General features: G+C 49.5%; 1 protein-coding gene across 4 annotated transcripts; it reads left to right on the forward strand.

Moving 5' to 3' along the window:
* The first annotated feature begins 3,420 nt into the window (after positions 1 to 3,420).
* On the forward strand, positions 3,421 to 14,458 carry ZNF205 (zinc finger protein 205). 4 transcript variants are annotated; one of them, XM_003790820.2, is made up of 7 exons: positions 3,421 to 3,502; positions 4,061 to 4,189; positions 6,618 to 6,831; positions 7,068 to 7,159; positions 7,675 to 7,795; positions 12,612 to 12,722; positions 13,217 to 14,458. In XM_003790820.2, the coding sequence occupies exons 2-7, from the start codon at positions 4,142 to 4,144 to the stop codon at positions 14,287 to 14,289; spliced, it is 1,659 nt and encodes a 552-aa protein (XP_003790868.1). In that variant the 5' UTR covers positions 3,421 to 3,502; positions 4,061 to 4,141; the 3' UTR covers positions 14,290 to 14,458. The 4 variants fall into 4 exon arrangements, with proteins under 4 accessions (XP_003790868.1, XP_023369645.1, XP_023369644.1 ...); XM_023513876.1 differs by lacking the exon at positions 3,421 to 3,502 and adding an exon at positions 4,909 to 5,020 and having other exon boundaries at positions 4,131 to 4,189; XM_023513877.1 differs by lacking the exons at positions 6,618 to 6,831; positions 7,068 to 7,159.
* The last annotated feature ends 1,091 nt before the right edge of the window (positions 14,459 to 15,549 follow it).

Below are 15,549 nucleotides of genomic sequence, written 5' to 3' on the forward strand. Positions count from 1 at the left end.
GTTCAAACCCGGCCTGGGCCTGGTAAACAAAAAACAAAACAGAATAGCCGGGCCTTGTGGTGGGTGCCTGTAGTCCTAGCCACTAGGGAGGTTGAGGCAAGAGAATCGCTTGAGCCCAAGAGTTTGAGGTTGCTGTGAACTATGACGGTACGACACTCTACCAAGGGTGACAAAGTGAGACTTTGTCTCAATTAAAAAAAAAAGTTTTTAATTCCCTGGTGACACCTATTTAACACTTATCCTAATTTACGTTTTTTCTTGTTCAATGTTTAACATTTGCTCTGCTGTTTATTATTCTTATTTTTTTTGCCTATCTCCCATTTCTTTATTTTTCCCCTTGGTCGTCTCTTTCTTTCCTAACGCTATGTTCCTGCCTTACCTTTGGTACAGGTCTCCAACCTGGCTGAGCATTCTTAATTAGTACCAGTTATTTTTTTCTCACTTCAGATGACTTTTCCCTCTTTTTATTTTCTTTTTTTGAGACAGAGCCTCAAGTTGTCGCCCTAGGTAGAGTGCTTTGGCATCACAGCTCACCTCCAACTCCTGGGCTCAAGCAATTCTGTTGCTTCCGCCTCCCAAGTAGCTGGGACTACAGGCGCCTGCCACAATGCCCGGCTATTTTTTGGTTGCAGCCGTCATTGTTGTTTGGCAGGCCGGACTGGATTTGAACCCGCCAGCTCAGGTGTATGTGGCTGGTGCCTTAGCTGCTTGAGCCACAGGCACTGAGCCTTATTATTCTTTAAGTCTTGAGTTAACTGTCAGGCCAATCTCCAAGGGTAAGGATTTATTGACTGAAGGTGGAGTCCTCTCTATAATCCAGGTCAGGAAAGCCACCGGGTACAGAAGTTGGCATTTGTTCAGTGTTTTCAGTGCCTGAAGCTCTCTGCTAAGCACCTTCATCCATTATAGGCAATTTTGATGAGGTAAGTACATCCCTAAATGGGTGGCCTGTGAGTTAGATGCAAGCAGCAGGTATTTTCTGTTGAACTTGTTCTTAAATTTTTATTTTTTATCATTAATTTAAAAGTCAGGGCTCGGCACCTGTAGCTCAAGCGGCTAAGGTGCCAGCCACATACACCAGAGCTGGCGGGTGTGAGTTCAGCCTGGGCCTGCCAAACAGCAATGACAACTATAATCAAAAAATTGGCCAAGTGTTGTGGCAGACGCCTGTAGTCCCAACTACTTGGGAGTCTGAGGCAAGAGAATCACTTGGGCCCAGGAGTTGGAGGTTGCTGTGAGTTGTGATGCCACGGCACTCTTACTATCCAGGGTGACAGCTTTAGGCTCTGTCTCAAAAAAAAGAAAAAGTCAGGCGATTCCACATAGAAACCAAAATTTTTGGGGGGCTTCTTAATGGTCCCAACTTTCCTCTTTAAACTATATATGATTTCTTAAAAGGCCCTGAATTCCCTTTGCCCTCCCATCTTATACCCTAAAGCCCACCCTGGAATGAATTCCTCTCATTCCCCAGAAGGAGTTGGTGTTCATATAGTAGGTGCTCAATAAATACTCTCTGAACAAGTAAATAAATGCTCAGACTTCATTTGGCCTCAAACTTCTGAACTCTTTGGTGTCTCACAAGTGGTCCCTTTTGCTGGTAGAGAAACTTTTGCCCAGAAGCCAGGCACATCCCCTTTTGGGGGACATGGTGCATTCCTGGGACTGTGTGAGTTGATATGGGTGTTGGCAAGAGTGAGTTCCCTTACCCTGGGTTCTGCTCCTCCTCGGCAGACTAACTGCTGCCTTCTTTTCCAGGAGCCTCCCCTCCCTTTGCTTTGTTTCAGTTTATAGTTCACTCTAGCTTGAAAACAGTATTGGCTTTTGCTATACTGTTTCGTGTCTCTCTTCTCTTTGAGGATTAAAGCACCTAGAAATCCTAACCAGAAACAAACCCAGTGGGTTTTTTTTGTTTGTTTGTTTTTGTTTTTAGAGACAGAGTCTCACTTTATTGCCCTTGGTAAAGTGCTGTGGAGTCACAGCTCACAGCAACCTCCAACTCCTGGGCTTAGGCAATTCTCCTGCCTCAGCCTCCCAAGTAGCTGGGACTACAGGCGTCCACCACAACTCCCAGCTATTTTTTGTTGCAGTTTGGCCAGGGCTGGCTGGGTTTGAACCTGCCACCCTCAGTATATGGGGCCAGCGCCTACTCACAAACCCCAGTGGTAATGATTTTTCGTCATATTGACAGTAGAATCCTTCAGAATTCCAGGATTCCTAAAACATGTTTAACTCCAAGAGCAGAGTTGCAAACCAGATGCTAGGGAGCCATGAAGGAACTGTGGCCACCTGAAAAGTGGACCTTGAGTGTGGGTCCAGCGTTACCAAATGTTCTGATTCTTTTTTAAACTACTGAGGTAAAAATATTCTGATTTACAAAAAATCAGTTTTATGAGAACTCTCTTAATTTTTAAATGTTAGAAACTAGTTTTAAAAGAAATAAATCCTTGTAGGCCCCAGATGGCACACTGGTGAGCTGGTACAGAGGCAGTTGTGCCTGTCTTACTGGGCAAAGTAGTATGTCTGATAGGACTTCAGTGAGCCAAAGGCAGTGGCCACCAGTTTATGATTCCAGGTGGTGCCACCCTGCCCCTTTCTCAGCCCAGGAGAAGTGGTTCCTTACCCTGGAACACAAAGCAGTCTCTGTCCCCCACTCAAGGCCTTAGTTGTCAGGATCTAAAAGGAAATGGAGCCTGAGAGCCTGAAGCTGCCAGGAGTTTCTGAGGATCTGGGACCACATGGAGGATCTGGGACCACATGAATAGTGAGGTCGGACCTGTTATGTATGTCCTCTATCCCCAAGCTGGAGTGGGTCTGGAAAAATCGGATTTACTCACATCTTTCGGGGGTTAGGGTATCAAAGTTGGGGAAAGGGGCTCCTAGCCTCTCTATTTCTTAAGTTCACTCTAAGGGAAAGACAACTCCTTCCCAGTCTTCCTAGTTTGGGGGGGACCCAGAGGACTCCTTGACCTGGGGACCTTAAGTGAATCCAGGGTCCCAAGGAGACAACTAAAACCTTCAAAAGCCCTGTGTACTGGAATGAGTGGCCCTGCCCCTCCACTTAGCAAAATGACCTTCTTCCTATGAAGACAACTGCAGTTGCTGTCTTTGAACATCAAATATCAAAATCTTTCTACAAAGTACATCTTCCCATTTTTCCGTTTTTGGGGGCCCCTGCTTTGCTGTTATCATGAATCCGTGGTGGGTAAGGCAATCATTAGGAGCTGACATCGCAGATCTGGGAATCACCTCCCAGTCAGGAGCAGGCACAGCCCAGGCTTGGGACCCCAGACCCGGAACCCTCAAAGCTGGGAACCCTGTAGGGCTGCAGCTGCATGGGGAACGGGATCTGGGAGGGACTTCCTGTTGTCCCTAATCCCAGTTTCCACTGGGCTTCCCCGCCCGCCCTGTGCAGGCTGCGGAGACTCCCTTCCTGGGGGAGGGAGCCCCACTCTCAGCGAGAAAGGGTGCTGGGGAGGGCGCTTGGAGCCTGAGACTGGCACAGGTGATATAAGCTTGCAGGAGCAGCTGGGGGCAGAGGTAGAAGGCTTTGGGTTGGCAGGAGTGAAGAGCCTGGATGTGGGAAGAATGACATCCTCTGTGGGGACTGAGCAGTATGAATGTGGCGGCAGCTGCAGGAGGAGCTCTTGAGAGTGGGCAGGTTGATTTCTGAATCCCAGGTGGGGCTGAGAGTCATTTGGGTGGGGGCATAGCGGGCCCTGGATTCCTCTGGCTTTGATGGGTGGGGCCTCCCCAGCACCCGTTTTGTAGGATCTCTGCAGAACTTTCTGCTCCTGATGCCAGGAAATGCCATTTAGCCCCAGCTTTCCCTGAGCCAGTGGCACTGTGGTGTGGGCTCTTGGTTCAGTGACCAAAGGGACAATACCAAATAGCATTCTTGCAAAACGAGGAATGAAAACACATCATAGAAAGTGAGACCCCTAGATAGAGTCTAGGAGACTTTATTTCTGATTGGGACCAGGAAACTCTGGTCCTCCAGAGGATTTTCTGGGCACTTTTGAAGTATCCAGAAGCACTGGCTGATTTCCTTTTGCTCTTCTAGGCTGCTAGCAAGAAGCTGGAGGGGGTTTGGCTGATAGGAGGAAGAAACAACTCCGTTCTTCTTTTAGCTCTGAAATAGAAAATGTCTGCAGATGGTGGAGGCATCCAGGACAAGGAGCGAGTCCAGGAGGTACGGATGGGGCCCAGGTGAGGGGGGGCATGCCATGGAAGGGCCTGGGGCAGGTGTGCAAGGCAGGGGTCTGGAGGAGCAAGGCCGGTGGATGCGGGATCTGGGGGTAGGGGCTGAAAGAAGATAGCACAATGGAAATATCCTCCATCTGGAATTGACAGTGTAACTGTTTTGCTTTGCCCAGTAAATTCTGTAGTCAGTGGCCACATGAGATAGCAGGGGAGCTAAACAGGAGTTCTATCAGTGAGGCTCTCTCTCTGAAAATTGTTCAAAGCACACAAGGAGGCCTTATTCTACTTACCCATACCTCTACCTGGGGCCACATCTCCTCATCTCTCTGGGTCTGAGTTCTATACCTGGTGTCTCTGTGTGTGCCACCTGCGGGGCACCAGGGTCTCTGGGCTTAGAGTCAAAGGAGTACAAGCCAGCCACATCCCAGGTGTGAGACCTCAGGCAAGTCCCCTGTCCCCTGGGAACCAGGTGTGTCATCTGCTGTTCCCACCTGTCTCACTAGGTCCCTGGGAGGCTTGAAGGAGATAATGGGTATGAGTCTTCTGTAGGCAGTTCATCAGCCCATAGCAGATTGTTATTGTAACACATGGACAAGAACTCCTGTGACAAATGGAATCTAAGTCAGAGAAACCTGTATCTGCTCAACTAGTACTGCCAACTAGTTTATAAATGCAAATCAAGTATAAGTTCTTGTTTTCATACCATAGAAGTACAAAGAATGGTCACCACTGTTCAGATTCCCTTCCACAATGATTTTTCGGTATGCCTTGAACACGCTGACATTCTCTGCTGATGTTGGGTTCTGTCAAGTACACACAGGTAGAGTAATAATTACTAGTATTGCTCTGTGTTTATTCAGAACTGTCCTGAGTGGGCGGCTCTTTCTTGCTCATTATATGTGTGTACCTCATTAATGCTCTGGGCAAGTGACAGAGCAGCAGCCTAGCTGGTCAGGGATGTCACTGGGTCTGGCCCGGGGCACCGTGACACCTGGCCTGAGGTTCTTTCCCTTTAAAACTCAGCAGATGGGGGATGGAGGAGTAGGTTCCAGTACTGAGCAGGAGGCTGGGCAGGGCCCTGAGGCCTACTTGGGGGCTTCTCAGTGTGAGGGAATGATTTCCCCAACGCTTTTAATCCCCATGATAGTGGGCTGTTGTCTGATCTGAGCCTTGCTGTAGTAGTTTCCTGTGGCTGCTGAAACAAGTTTCCTATCTCTGGGTGAAAATCAGAATTTACTTACAGTCTTGGAGGCCTGAAGTCCGAACCAAGGTGTTGGCAGGGCCACACTCCCTCCAAAAAGCTTTCTTGCCTGTTCCAGCTTCTGGAGGCTCCTGGTGTTCCTTTGGCCTTGCATCATTCTACTCTCTGCTTCCTTCTCTGGGTCTCTTTGCCCTATTCTTTTTTTGTTGTTGTTGAGACAGAGTCTCACTTCATGCTCTGGGTAAAGGGCCACGGCATCGTAGCTAATAGCAACCTCAAACTCTTTGGCTTGAGCAATCTACTTGCCTCAACCTCCCAAGTAACTGGGACTACAGGCGCCCATCACAATGCCTGGCTGGTTTTTCTAGTTTCAGTAGAGATGGGGTCTTGCTCTCGCTCAGGCTGGACTCAAACTCATGAGCTTAGGCAATCTACCTGCCTCAGCCTCTCAGAGAGCTAGGATTACAAGTGTGTGTCCTATTCTTATAAAGACATAAATATATTTAGATTTTGGGCCCACTCTAAATCTGGGATGATTTAGATCAAGATCTTTAATTATCTCACAAAAAACTTTTTCCCAAATAAGGCCATATTCTGAGGTTCAGAGTGGACATGAATTTTAGGAGACACTGTTCAACCCACTATACTTGATTTTTCTCATGTAGTAAAAAAACAGCTGTCCACACTGTTGTGGTCCATGTAGGGCTTGAGTTGAGAAGAGGTAACTGCCCTCAGAGCACCTTGTCCCCTTGCACTGTGGCAGTATCCTGAGGGACTTTTTTTTTTTTTTTTTTTTTGAGACAGTCTCAGTCTGTCATCCTGAGTAGAGTGCCATGATATCATTATAGCTCACAGCAACCTCAAACTCTTGGGTTCAGGAGATCCTCATGCCTCAGTATTTTTCTGTTTTTTAGTAGAGAAGGGGTTTTGCTCTTGCTCAGGCTGGCTTCAAACTTCAGAGCTCAAGCAGTCCCTCCACCTTGACCTCCCAGACTGCTGAGATTATAGGTGTGAGCCACCATTCCTGGCCACAGCCTGAGGGATTTTCTTCTTTTGACTCCCCATCCTTATTGTGGTGAGCTGGAGAGGAAGAAGCCAGGCCAGTCCTTCAGGCTGTGCCCTGCATCTGGGAGTCTGCCCTGCTAGGGCCCCTAGGCATGCAACTCTGAGTGTGTCTCCCACTTCCCACCATGTGCTGAGGGGCTGTTCTTTCCAGATTCCAGGTCATGGGCATCCTTGTCAGGAAACGCTTTCTAGGGGAGAGAAGATGGTGCCTTTGGGAGCCACTTGGGAGCCACCTCACATTAAAATAGAGCCAGAAGAGCCGCACCCTGAAGGGGCATTGCAGGAGGACAGGACTCCAGGGGCATGGGGCTGGGTGCCCCTAAGTCATGGCTCTAAGGAGAAAGCTCTCTTCCTGCCTGGAAGAGGTAGGAGAGGGACTGGAGGAGGTGCTTTCCTGGGAGGCAGCTGTAGGGAGGGTGGAGGCTTGGCTTGGTAGGGTTGAGGGGTTCTGCACTTGGAGGAATTTGGGCTGGACTCCCGCCCCTTGGCAGCCTCAGAGCTGTTTTACCCTCTTCTTGGATTGGGTCAGGGGTGGGGTTTGAGGCAATGGGAAGAGCAGCAGGCCAAGCTGGTCACTCTGAGGACCCCTCTCCTCTCGCAGCCCTCCCCTCACCCCAGAGCCCCATGCTTTCCTGTGAGGGGAAGACCAGAGACCGGCAGATGGCTGCAGCACTCCTCACTGCCTGGTCCCAGGTGAGTGGCCTTTCCCCAGCCCTCACACAGTGCTCAGCCCTTGCTACATGTGCTGGCTCTATGTGTAAAGCCTGGATCCCGCTGACCTTCCCAGTGGGAGCCGGAGCTCGGGACTCTCCCTGCAGTGCTGCTTGAATGGCCACCTGAGTGTTCTCATCCAGGCTTGGGGCCCATGGTCAGACCTGACCAAGCTGGAGGAGAAGCAGAAGGAGGTAGAGATATGGGCTCTCTGATTGGGGACCGTCCCTGGGGTCTGAGCTGAGGGTGGGGGCTATGGGGACATCCTGAGCTTTATTTGTGGTCCCTGAAAATACCACTTTGTTCTTGCCCCCCACCCCACCTCAAAAAAGGTCACCCTTGGGTGGCTTTCCCAAGTTACCATCAGATGTGAGTGGCAGGCCTCACTTGAGACAGTAGGCTGGGAGTCTGAGTCTTACAACATGTCTTGGTGTCATGATGTCTGTCTGCTGTGACCATGGCATATCCTGGAGAGTGGATGTTTTGCATTGTTTCAGATGCCAGTGACCTTTGAGGATGTGGCTCTTTACCTTTCCCGAGAGGAGTGGGGACGGCTGGACCACACGCAACAGAACTTCTATAGGGACATCCTGCAGAGGAGAAATGGCCTATCCTTGGGTAAGTGCTTGGCTGGTGGGGACCCCTGGGGGTTAGAGAGGGGGCCTGTCCTGCCATCCCCTCCATGCCAATTATCTCCTCCTTTCCTCCATCCTTACCCTAGTCCCTCTCATTGTTCATATAGACAGTGCTGTTTTATAGAACCTTACCATGATGGAAATGTTCTGCATCTGTGCCAGTACAGTAGCCATGAACCCAGTGAGGCTGTTGTACACTTCAAATGTGGGTAGAACAATTGAGTTTTTAATTTTACTTAATTTTAATCAGCTCAAATTTGAGTTTAAATAGCCATACATGGCTAGTGGCTACCATACTGAACAGTGCTGGTCCAGAGATGCTGCTTTTGTTTGGTTCTTTCAGAGTGCTAACTTATTCCTATAGTTTTACCTTCCCTCTCAAAGCTCAAACTTCAGAGGTGTCTGAGCAGAAAGCTTGGTTCCAGGGCTTAGGGGCTGCTTTCCCTGGGGGAAAATGGCATCAGCTAAACTCTTTAGGCCATGCAAACTCTGAGGTGGCCCATATACTCTGAGGAGCAGTGTGTTCTTCTCAGAAGGGCCGTGGTCCCCTTGGTTTCTGCATGGTAAGTACAGTAGAACCTCCATAGTTGACCACTTCTCTACATTGACCACCTCCTTAAATTGACCTAATTTTCATAGACCAGACATGCACCACATGTACTCAATGAAAGACTGATATCTCTATATTGACCACCTCTGTAAGTTGTATCTTGGCCACTTGGACTGTGACACACAATGTTAATTTACTCTCTGCAATTTGACCAGTTGAGTCCACTCTACACCAAGGGGTAGAAGGTGTAGGCTTTATCCCTTAGTTGTATTATTTTTTCTTTAGTGTAAGTTCTTTTTCCATGTTTTATTATTACCACATGTTATATTAGGCCTAAAGTCTATTTGTTCATCACATGTTGTGGAAGATGTTTTCAACATGAAAGACTGGTCTGAATTGTAGATATATCCTACAATTACTGAAAAATTTTACAGTTCATCGAGATGTGATGGCCCAAAGCAAAGAACTCAAAAAGCTGACATTGAGACTCGGCGCCTGTGGCTCAAGCAGCTAAGGCGCCAGCCATATACACCCAAGGTGGCGGGTTTGAATCCCCAGCCCGGGCCCGCCAAACAACAATGATGGCTGCAACCAAAAAATGGCCAGGCGTTGTGGCGGGCACCTGGGGTCCCAGCTACTTGGGAGGCTGAGGCAGGAGACTCGCTTGAGCCCAGGAGTTGGAGGTTGCTGTGAGCGTGATGCCATGGCACTCTACCCAGGGGGATAGCTTGAGGCTCCATCTCAAAAAAAAAGCTGACATTGAAGGAAAAGGTTGATCTTCTACATTTTCTGGAAAGCAGCAGTCAAAGAAAGACAGCACAACACTTTGGTGTTAGCAAGACTATAGTTAGCAATATTCAAAAATGTAAACATGAGTACATGGAGAAATACAGTAAGGAAAGTGGAGACGCACAGAGGAAAAGAAGGAAAACTTCCCTTGATGAAGTCAATGAAGTCACATTAAGCTGGTTTAAACAAATGAGGGCAGTTAATGCCCGAATCTCTGGGCTGATGATCCAAGAGGTTGCTAAAAAATTTGCACATGAATTTGGGGTGGCAGGTTTCCAAGCATCAAGTAGTTGGCTTGAGAAATTTCAATTGCAACATGAGATTTCCCAGAAAATCTTGTATGGTGAATCCAGTGAAATTCCAGTAGAGTTAATAACTAAGAGAATGACACGAAGGCTATGTTAACCAGTTTGATGGAAGTGTTTCGGATTGTGTGTGAAAACCCCACACTGTACCCCAGAAGTGCATTAATGTATATAGTTACCATTCAATAAAAGAAAAAAAAAAAGAAATTCCAGTAGAGTTGTGGAAGAGTTTATCAAAAAGTTCTCAGACTTTGCCAGAGGCTTCAAAGATGATGACATTTTTAACAAAGATGAGTGTAGACTCTTTTTCAAGGCCATGCCAGACAGGAGCTTTATCATGGAGGGTAACAAATGTAAGAGTGGAAAACTTTCCAAAGAATGTTTCACAGTTCTGCTTTGTGCTAGCTCAACTGGAGAAAAACTAAAGCCTTTGCTAATTGGTAAATCTGCAAAGCCACACGCATTCAAAAACCTGAAGCCTGGAGACCTCCCTGTCATTTGGAGACCAAAAAATGCATGTGCATGACTGGTGCCCTATTGGAGGAGTGGGTAAGGGGTATTGACTAAGAAATGAAGAAGAAGAAACGTTCTATTCTACTGATAGTAGACAACTGTCCTGGCCACCCAGAAGTGAATCATCTGACAAACGTGACCTTAAAAATCCAACCTCTTGACTAAGGCATCATCAAAACATTTAAAATGCACTACCAAGCCCAACTCCTGCAGTGGGTCATTACTAAAACACAAAGCTATGGTCCTCCTGTGGAAGCAACTTCATCTGCTGTGTCAGTTAACACTCTGGGTGCTGTCCTCTGGATCAGTTCTTCTTGGAACACAGTGCAGCCAGAAATCATTCAGAGGTGTTTCAAAAAAGTTGGATTTGTTACAACCCAAGAGTTTTGGCCCCATCAGACAGTCCATCTCCCATGGTAGAATTTGAAGGAGTAAATTTTGAAGACTTTGTTGCAATGGATGATGAGGTGGCAACCTACAATGAACCTGACCCGGAAGCAATTTTCCAAGTGATATTGACCGAAGTACAGGCCAGCATAAAAGTGCCTGAAATAGCTGATAAAGTGGAAGAAGCAAGTGAAGATGACACAGAAATTGCAGATTCTCCAAAAGAAGAGGATGTCAGGCATCTGATGATGCAGTTGAAGTCATTTGCTATGGAAAAATGCCCAGGTATGCTGAGTGGTATAGCCAGCATTGAGAGTGCTTTCTCCACTTATGTTTGTAATAAGAATAAGAAACAAACTTTGGCTCGGCTCCTATAGCTCAACCGGCTAAGGCGCCAGCCATGTACACCTAAGGTGGCGGGTTCGAATCCCCAGCCCGGACCCGCCAAACAACAATGACGGCTGCAACCAAAAAATAGCCGGGCGTTGCGGCGGGTGCCTGTAGTCCCAGCTACTTGGGAGGCGGAGGCAGGAGACTCGCTTGAGCCCAGGAGTTGGAGGTTGCTGTGAGCTGTAATGCCACGGCACTGTACCCAGGGGGACAGCTTGAGGCTCTGCCTAAAAAAAAAAAAAAAAAAAAAGAAACAAACTTTGAGTGACTCTTTTTTCAGAAAGAATGATTAAACCATGAGAAAACAGTAAATACTGATTTTCTCTGATACTGTATACATATGATTTTACAGTGTTTTGGTTATGTATGATCTTGTATGATATATTCTAATAAAAGCCATATAAGAAAGTAAAGTACATTCAGTACACTAGGTCTAGTTCCTTGTGTTGACCACCTCCGTATGTTGACCAGTTTGTTACAGTCCCTTGGGTGGTCAACTTACAGAGGTTCTACTGTATTTAAGTCTCAGAGCTTTTGAGTCCTTGATTTCAGATTCTAGTTTTCTTTTCTTTTTTTTTTTTTTGAGACAGAGTCTCAAGCTGTCACCCTGGGTAGAGTGCTGTGGCATCATAGTTCACAGCAACCTCAAACTCCTCAGCTTAAGCAATTCTCTTGCCTCAGCCTCCAAGTAGCTGGGACTTAAGCAATTCTCTTGCCCAGTCCCAAGTAGCTGGGACTACAGGTGCCTGCCACAACACCCGGTTATTTTTTGGTAATTGTTGTTTGGCAGGCCTGGGCTGGATGTGAACCCGTCAGCTCTGGTATATGTGGGATGGTGCCCTAGCCACTTGAGCTATGGGCACCAAGCCAGATTCTAGTTTGTTTGTTTGTTTGTTTGTTTTTTTGTTATTGCAGTTTTTGGCTGGGGCCATGTTTGAACCCACCACCTCTGGCATATGGGGCTGGCGCCCTACTCGTTGAGCCACAGGTGCTGTCCAGATTCTAGTTTTCTTGACAGAATTTTATGAGGTCTTATGGAAAAATCAGTGTTCACTCATTCACTGTCATTCATTCATTCAGTCAACACACATACTTGATAGCTCAGGGAGAATCCCAGAGGCTTGGCAATTCCACCCCATGACTTCACTGGTGGTCTCAAGAGCCCCCTGGCGCACACCAGCCACCCTCTAATTCCTTTAATTAGCTTAGGTTTGCTCATCAGAGGTTAACATTCCCCAGGGCCCAGGCAAGTCCTGGGAGATCAGAGGGAACTTATTTGCAGCCCCTCTGCACGCTTAATGGATGCCCCAAACCACCTGGTTGGTCCAGTGTGTTGCTTTCCTTCCTCAGGTGGTGGAAGGCAGAGCTCCTCTGCTCTCTTTTTGACTCAACCAAAATTCCCAATGGCTTTCACTCAGCAAATGGGGTGATTTCTTGGTCATCTTATCCTAGGCCCTCCCACTTGGTCTGTGTGCTCTCTCTCCCTGAGTACTACCCAGGTGTGTGTGTAGAATTGAGACCTTCTTCCTGTTTCTGACTTTGCTGGGCCCATCACTTAGGGGCTGTGATGACATAAAGGCATTGCCAGCCCCTGTCCTGGCCCAGCTCCTCTCCCTGGAATTCTGCTGCTATTCAGAGAATGGCAACTAGGCCCAGCTCAGCACTGGGAGAAAAGCTTTGGCAGGTCCCCTCCCTGACATGAGGATAGGCCCTCTTACCCAAAGGTATCTGAGTTCACTTTATCTCACCCCACATTTCCAGAGCCTCACCCCCATCTTTGCCCCATTCCTTTTTGGGGGGGATGACGTCTATGGCTGGGAAACCCTTGAAAGTCTGTGATGAGCACAGTGTCTCTTTCTGGGCAGGGTTTCCCTTCAGCAGGCCTTTCTGGGCCGCCCAAGTTCAGGGCAAGGATGAGGCCTCGAGCTCGAGCCAGCAGACAGGAGATGAACCGGCGGAGAGAGGCATGAGCACAGGTGAGGGATGGGTGCCTTGATCTGGGGAAGTTGGGGTGGGCACTGTCATTCCCAGGTCCCTCTTGTCAAGGTGGGCCTTGTGTGTGCTTTTTTTTTTTTTTTGCAGTTTTTGGCTGGGGTTGGGTTTGAACCTGCCACCTCCGGCATATGGGGCTGGCACCCTACCCTTTTGAGCCACAGGTGCTGCCCATTTTTTGTTGTTTTGCAGTTTTTGGCTGGGGCTGGGTTTGAACCCACCACTGGTGCCTTACTCCTTTGAGCCACAGGCGCTGCCCCTCTCTGTGCTTCTGTGGTGCAGTCACTGCCCCTTCCTAGGCCAAGGCAGCTAGATTCCCTAATCTGTAGAGGGTGGCTCTTGCTTCCAGGGATCCTCTTAGGTCCTTGGCCTTTCTAGTCTCCCAGTGTCCTGCCCCCACCTTTAGCTGGGACTTGATTATCCCTCTAAGCCCCTTAGGAAAGCTGCTCTCTGGCTGGAAACCCTTTTTTCTTTCCAGGAGTCCTGGAAGTTGGGCAGGAGGTGCTGAGCCCGTCCATGGTGGCCCCTGGGGATGTGAAGCCCTTCAGAACCAGGGCGGGAGGGGCCCAGGGGGGTATGTTGCCATTTGGGCAGCAAGCAGCTAGCGGCCGGAGCTCAGGGTCGTCTGAAGACACTGGACAGCCGGGTGCCCAGGAAGACGGGCAGGCAAATCCAGCCCTGCTGGACGACAGTCTCCCAATACCCCAAGAGGGTCATGTCCCAGAGAAACCCAGGAAGGAGGAGAAGGGCACCCCAGAGAGTGGCGAGGAGGGCCTGGCCCTCGACGGCGATGCCAACAAGAAGACCTACAAGTGTGACCAGTGTGGCAAGGGCTTCAGCTGGCACTCACACTTGGTGACGCACCGGCGCACGCACACGGGCGAGAAGCCCTACGCTTGCACGGACTGCGGCAAGCGCTTCGGCCGCAGCTCGCACCTTATCCAGCACCAGATCATCCACACTGGCGAGAAGCCCTATACCTGCCCCGCCTGCCGGAAGAGCTTCAGTCACCATTCAACGCTGATTCAGCACCAGCGCATCCACACCGGAGAGAAACCCTATGTGTGCGACCGCTGCGCCAAGCGCTTCACCCGCCGCTCGGACCTGGTCACCCACCAGGGCACCCATACGGGCGCCAAGCCGCACAAGTGTCCCATCTGCGGCAAGTGTTTCACGCAGAGCTCGGCGCTGGTCACACACCAGCGCACACACACAGGGGTCAAGCCCTACCCGTGCCCCGAGTGTGGCAAATGCTTCAGCCAGCGCTCCAACCTCATAGCGCACAACCGTACGCACACTGGTGAGAAGCCCTACCACTGTCTCGACTGCGGCAAGAGCTTCAGCCACAGCTCGCACCTCACTGCCCACCAGCGCACGCACCGTGGCGTCCGGCCTTACGCCTGTCAGCTCTGCGGCAAGAGCTTCAGCCGACGCTCCAACCTGCATCGACACGAGAAGATCCACACCTCGGGGCCCAAGGCCCTGGCCATGCTGATGCTGGGGGCGGCCGCGGCGGGGGCTCTGGCTGCAACCACACCCGCTCCTACCTAAGAGCAGGGGAGGGACCAGGCACCCAGGGCCCTTGGGACCCCTGCTTAAGTGGAGGACCTGGGGAAGGAGCTAGAGGGTGTGGGAAGGGAGCAAGGATGGGGTGGGGCAGTGGCGTGGGAGGGGTGAGGGCGAAGAAGAGTTGGCACTCTAGTTGCACATTAAAGGCCTTGGACTTAAAGTTCTAGCCTACAGCTCTGTTTTATGGGACCCTGGCATTGGGCCCCCCTCCTCCCAGCCTAGTGGTGGTGGTGGCAAGACTCCTGGGCCAACTCTGTCTCCTCCTTCAGGCATCCCAGAATCACCGCCTTTTTTTTTTTTTTTTTTTTTTTGAGACAGAGTCTCAAGCTGTCGCCCTGGGTAGAGTGCTATGGCATCACAAGTCACAGCAATCTCAAACTCTTGGGCTTAAGCGATTCTCTTGCCTCAGCCTCCCAAGTAGCTGGGACTATAAGCGCCCGCCACAATGCCAAGGTATTTTTGGGTTGATGTTGTAGTTGTCATTGTTTTTAGATGGCCTGGGCCAGGTTTGAACCTGCTAGTGTCTGTGTATGTGGCGGGCACCCTACCCACAAGGTAAAGGTGCCACATTTTTTTTTTTTTTTTGAGACAGACTCTCACTTTGTTGCCCTTGCCCTTGGTACAGTGCTGTGTCATCATTGCTCACAGCAGCCTCTAATTCCTGGGCTCATCTCTTGCCTCAGCATCCCTAGTAGTTGGGACTACAGGCACCTGCCACAATGCCTGACTCTTTTTAGAGACAAGGTCTCACTCTGGCTCAGGCTGGTCTTGAACCTGTGAACTCAGGCAATCCACCAGCCTTGGCCTCCCAAATGCTAGGATTACAGGCATGAACCACTGTGCCTGGCCCCAGAGTCACCACTTTTGACTTGGGCATCCTCTGCTCCCTAGGTGTGACATGGGTTGGGGTCCTTTTTGCCATGGGTCTATTCCAGCAAAGGCTCCTGAGTACAGAGGTTTCCAGGCCTGAAGTCAGCCAGCCACTTCTGAAATTGTGGACACTTGGACAGGCTGTCCATAGAGCCAGAAGCTAGAGTTCAGATCCAGGTCTCTCCCCACCATGTTTTTTTTTTTTTGAGACAGAGTCTCATTATGTCACCCTTGTTGCCATGGTGTTACAGCTCACAACAACCTCAAACTCTTGGGCTTACACAATTTTCTTGCCTCAGCCTCCCAAGTAGCTGGGACTACTGGTCCCTACCACAATGCCAGGCTATTGTTTTTGTTGTAGCTGTCATTGTT

This window comes from Otolemur garnettii, unplaced genomic scaffold (assembly GCF_000181295.1).
Source record: "Otolemur garnettii isolate 467f Iridium unplaced genomic scaffold, OtoGar3 scaffold00044, whole genome shotgun sequence".
NCBI lineage: Eukaryota > Metazoa > Chordata > Mammalia > Primates > Galagidae > Otolemur > Otolemur garnettii.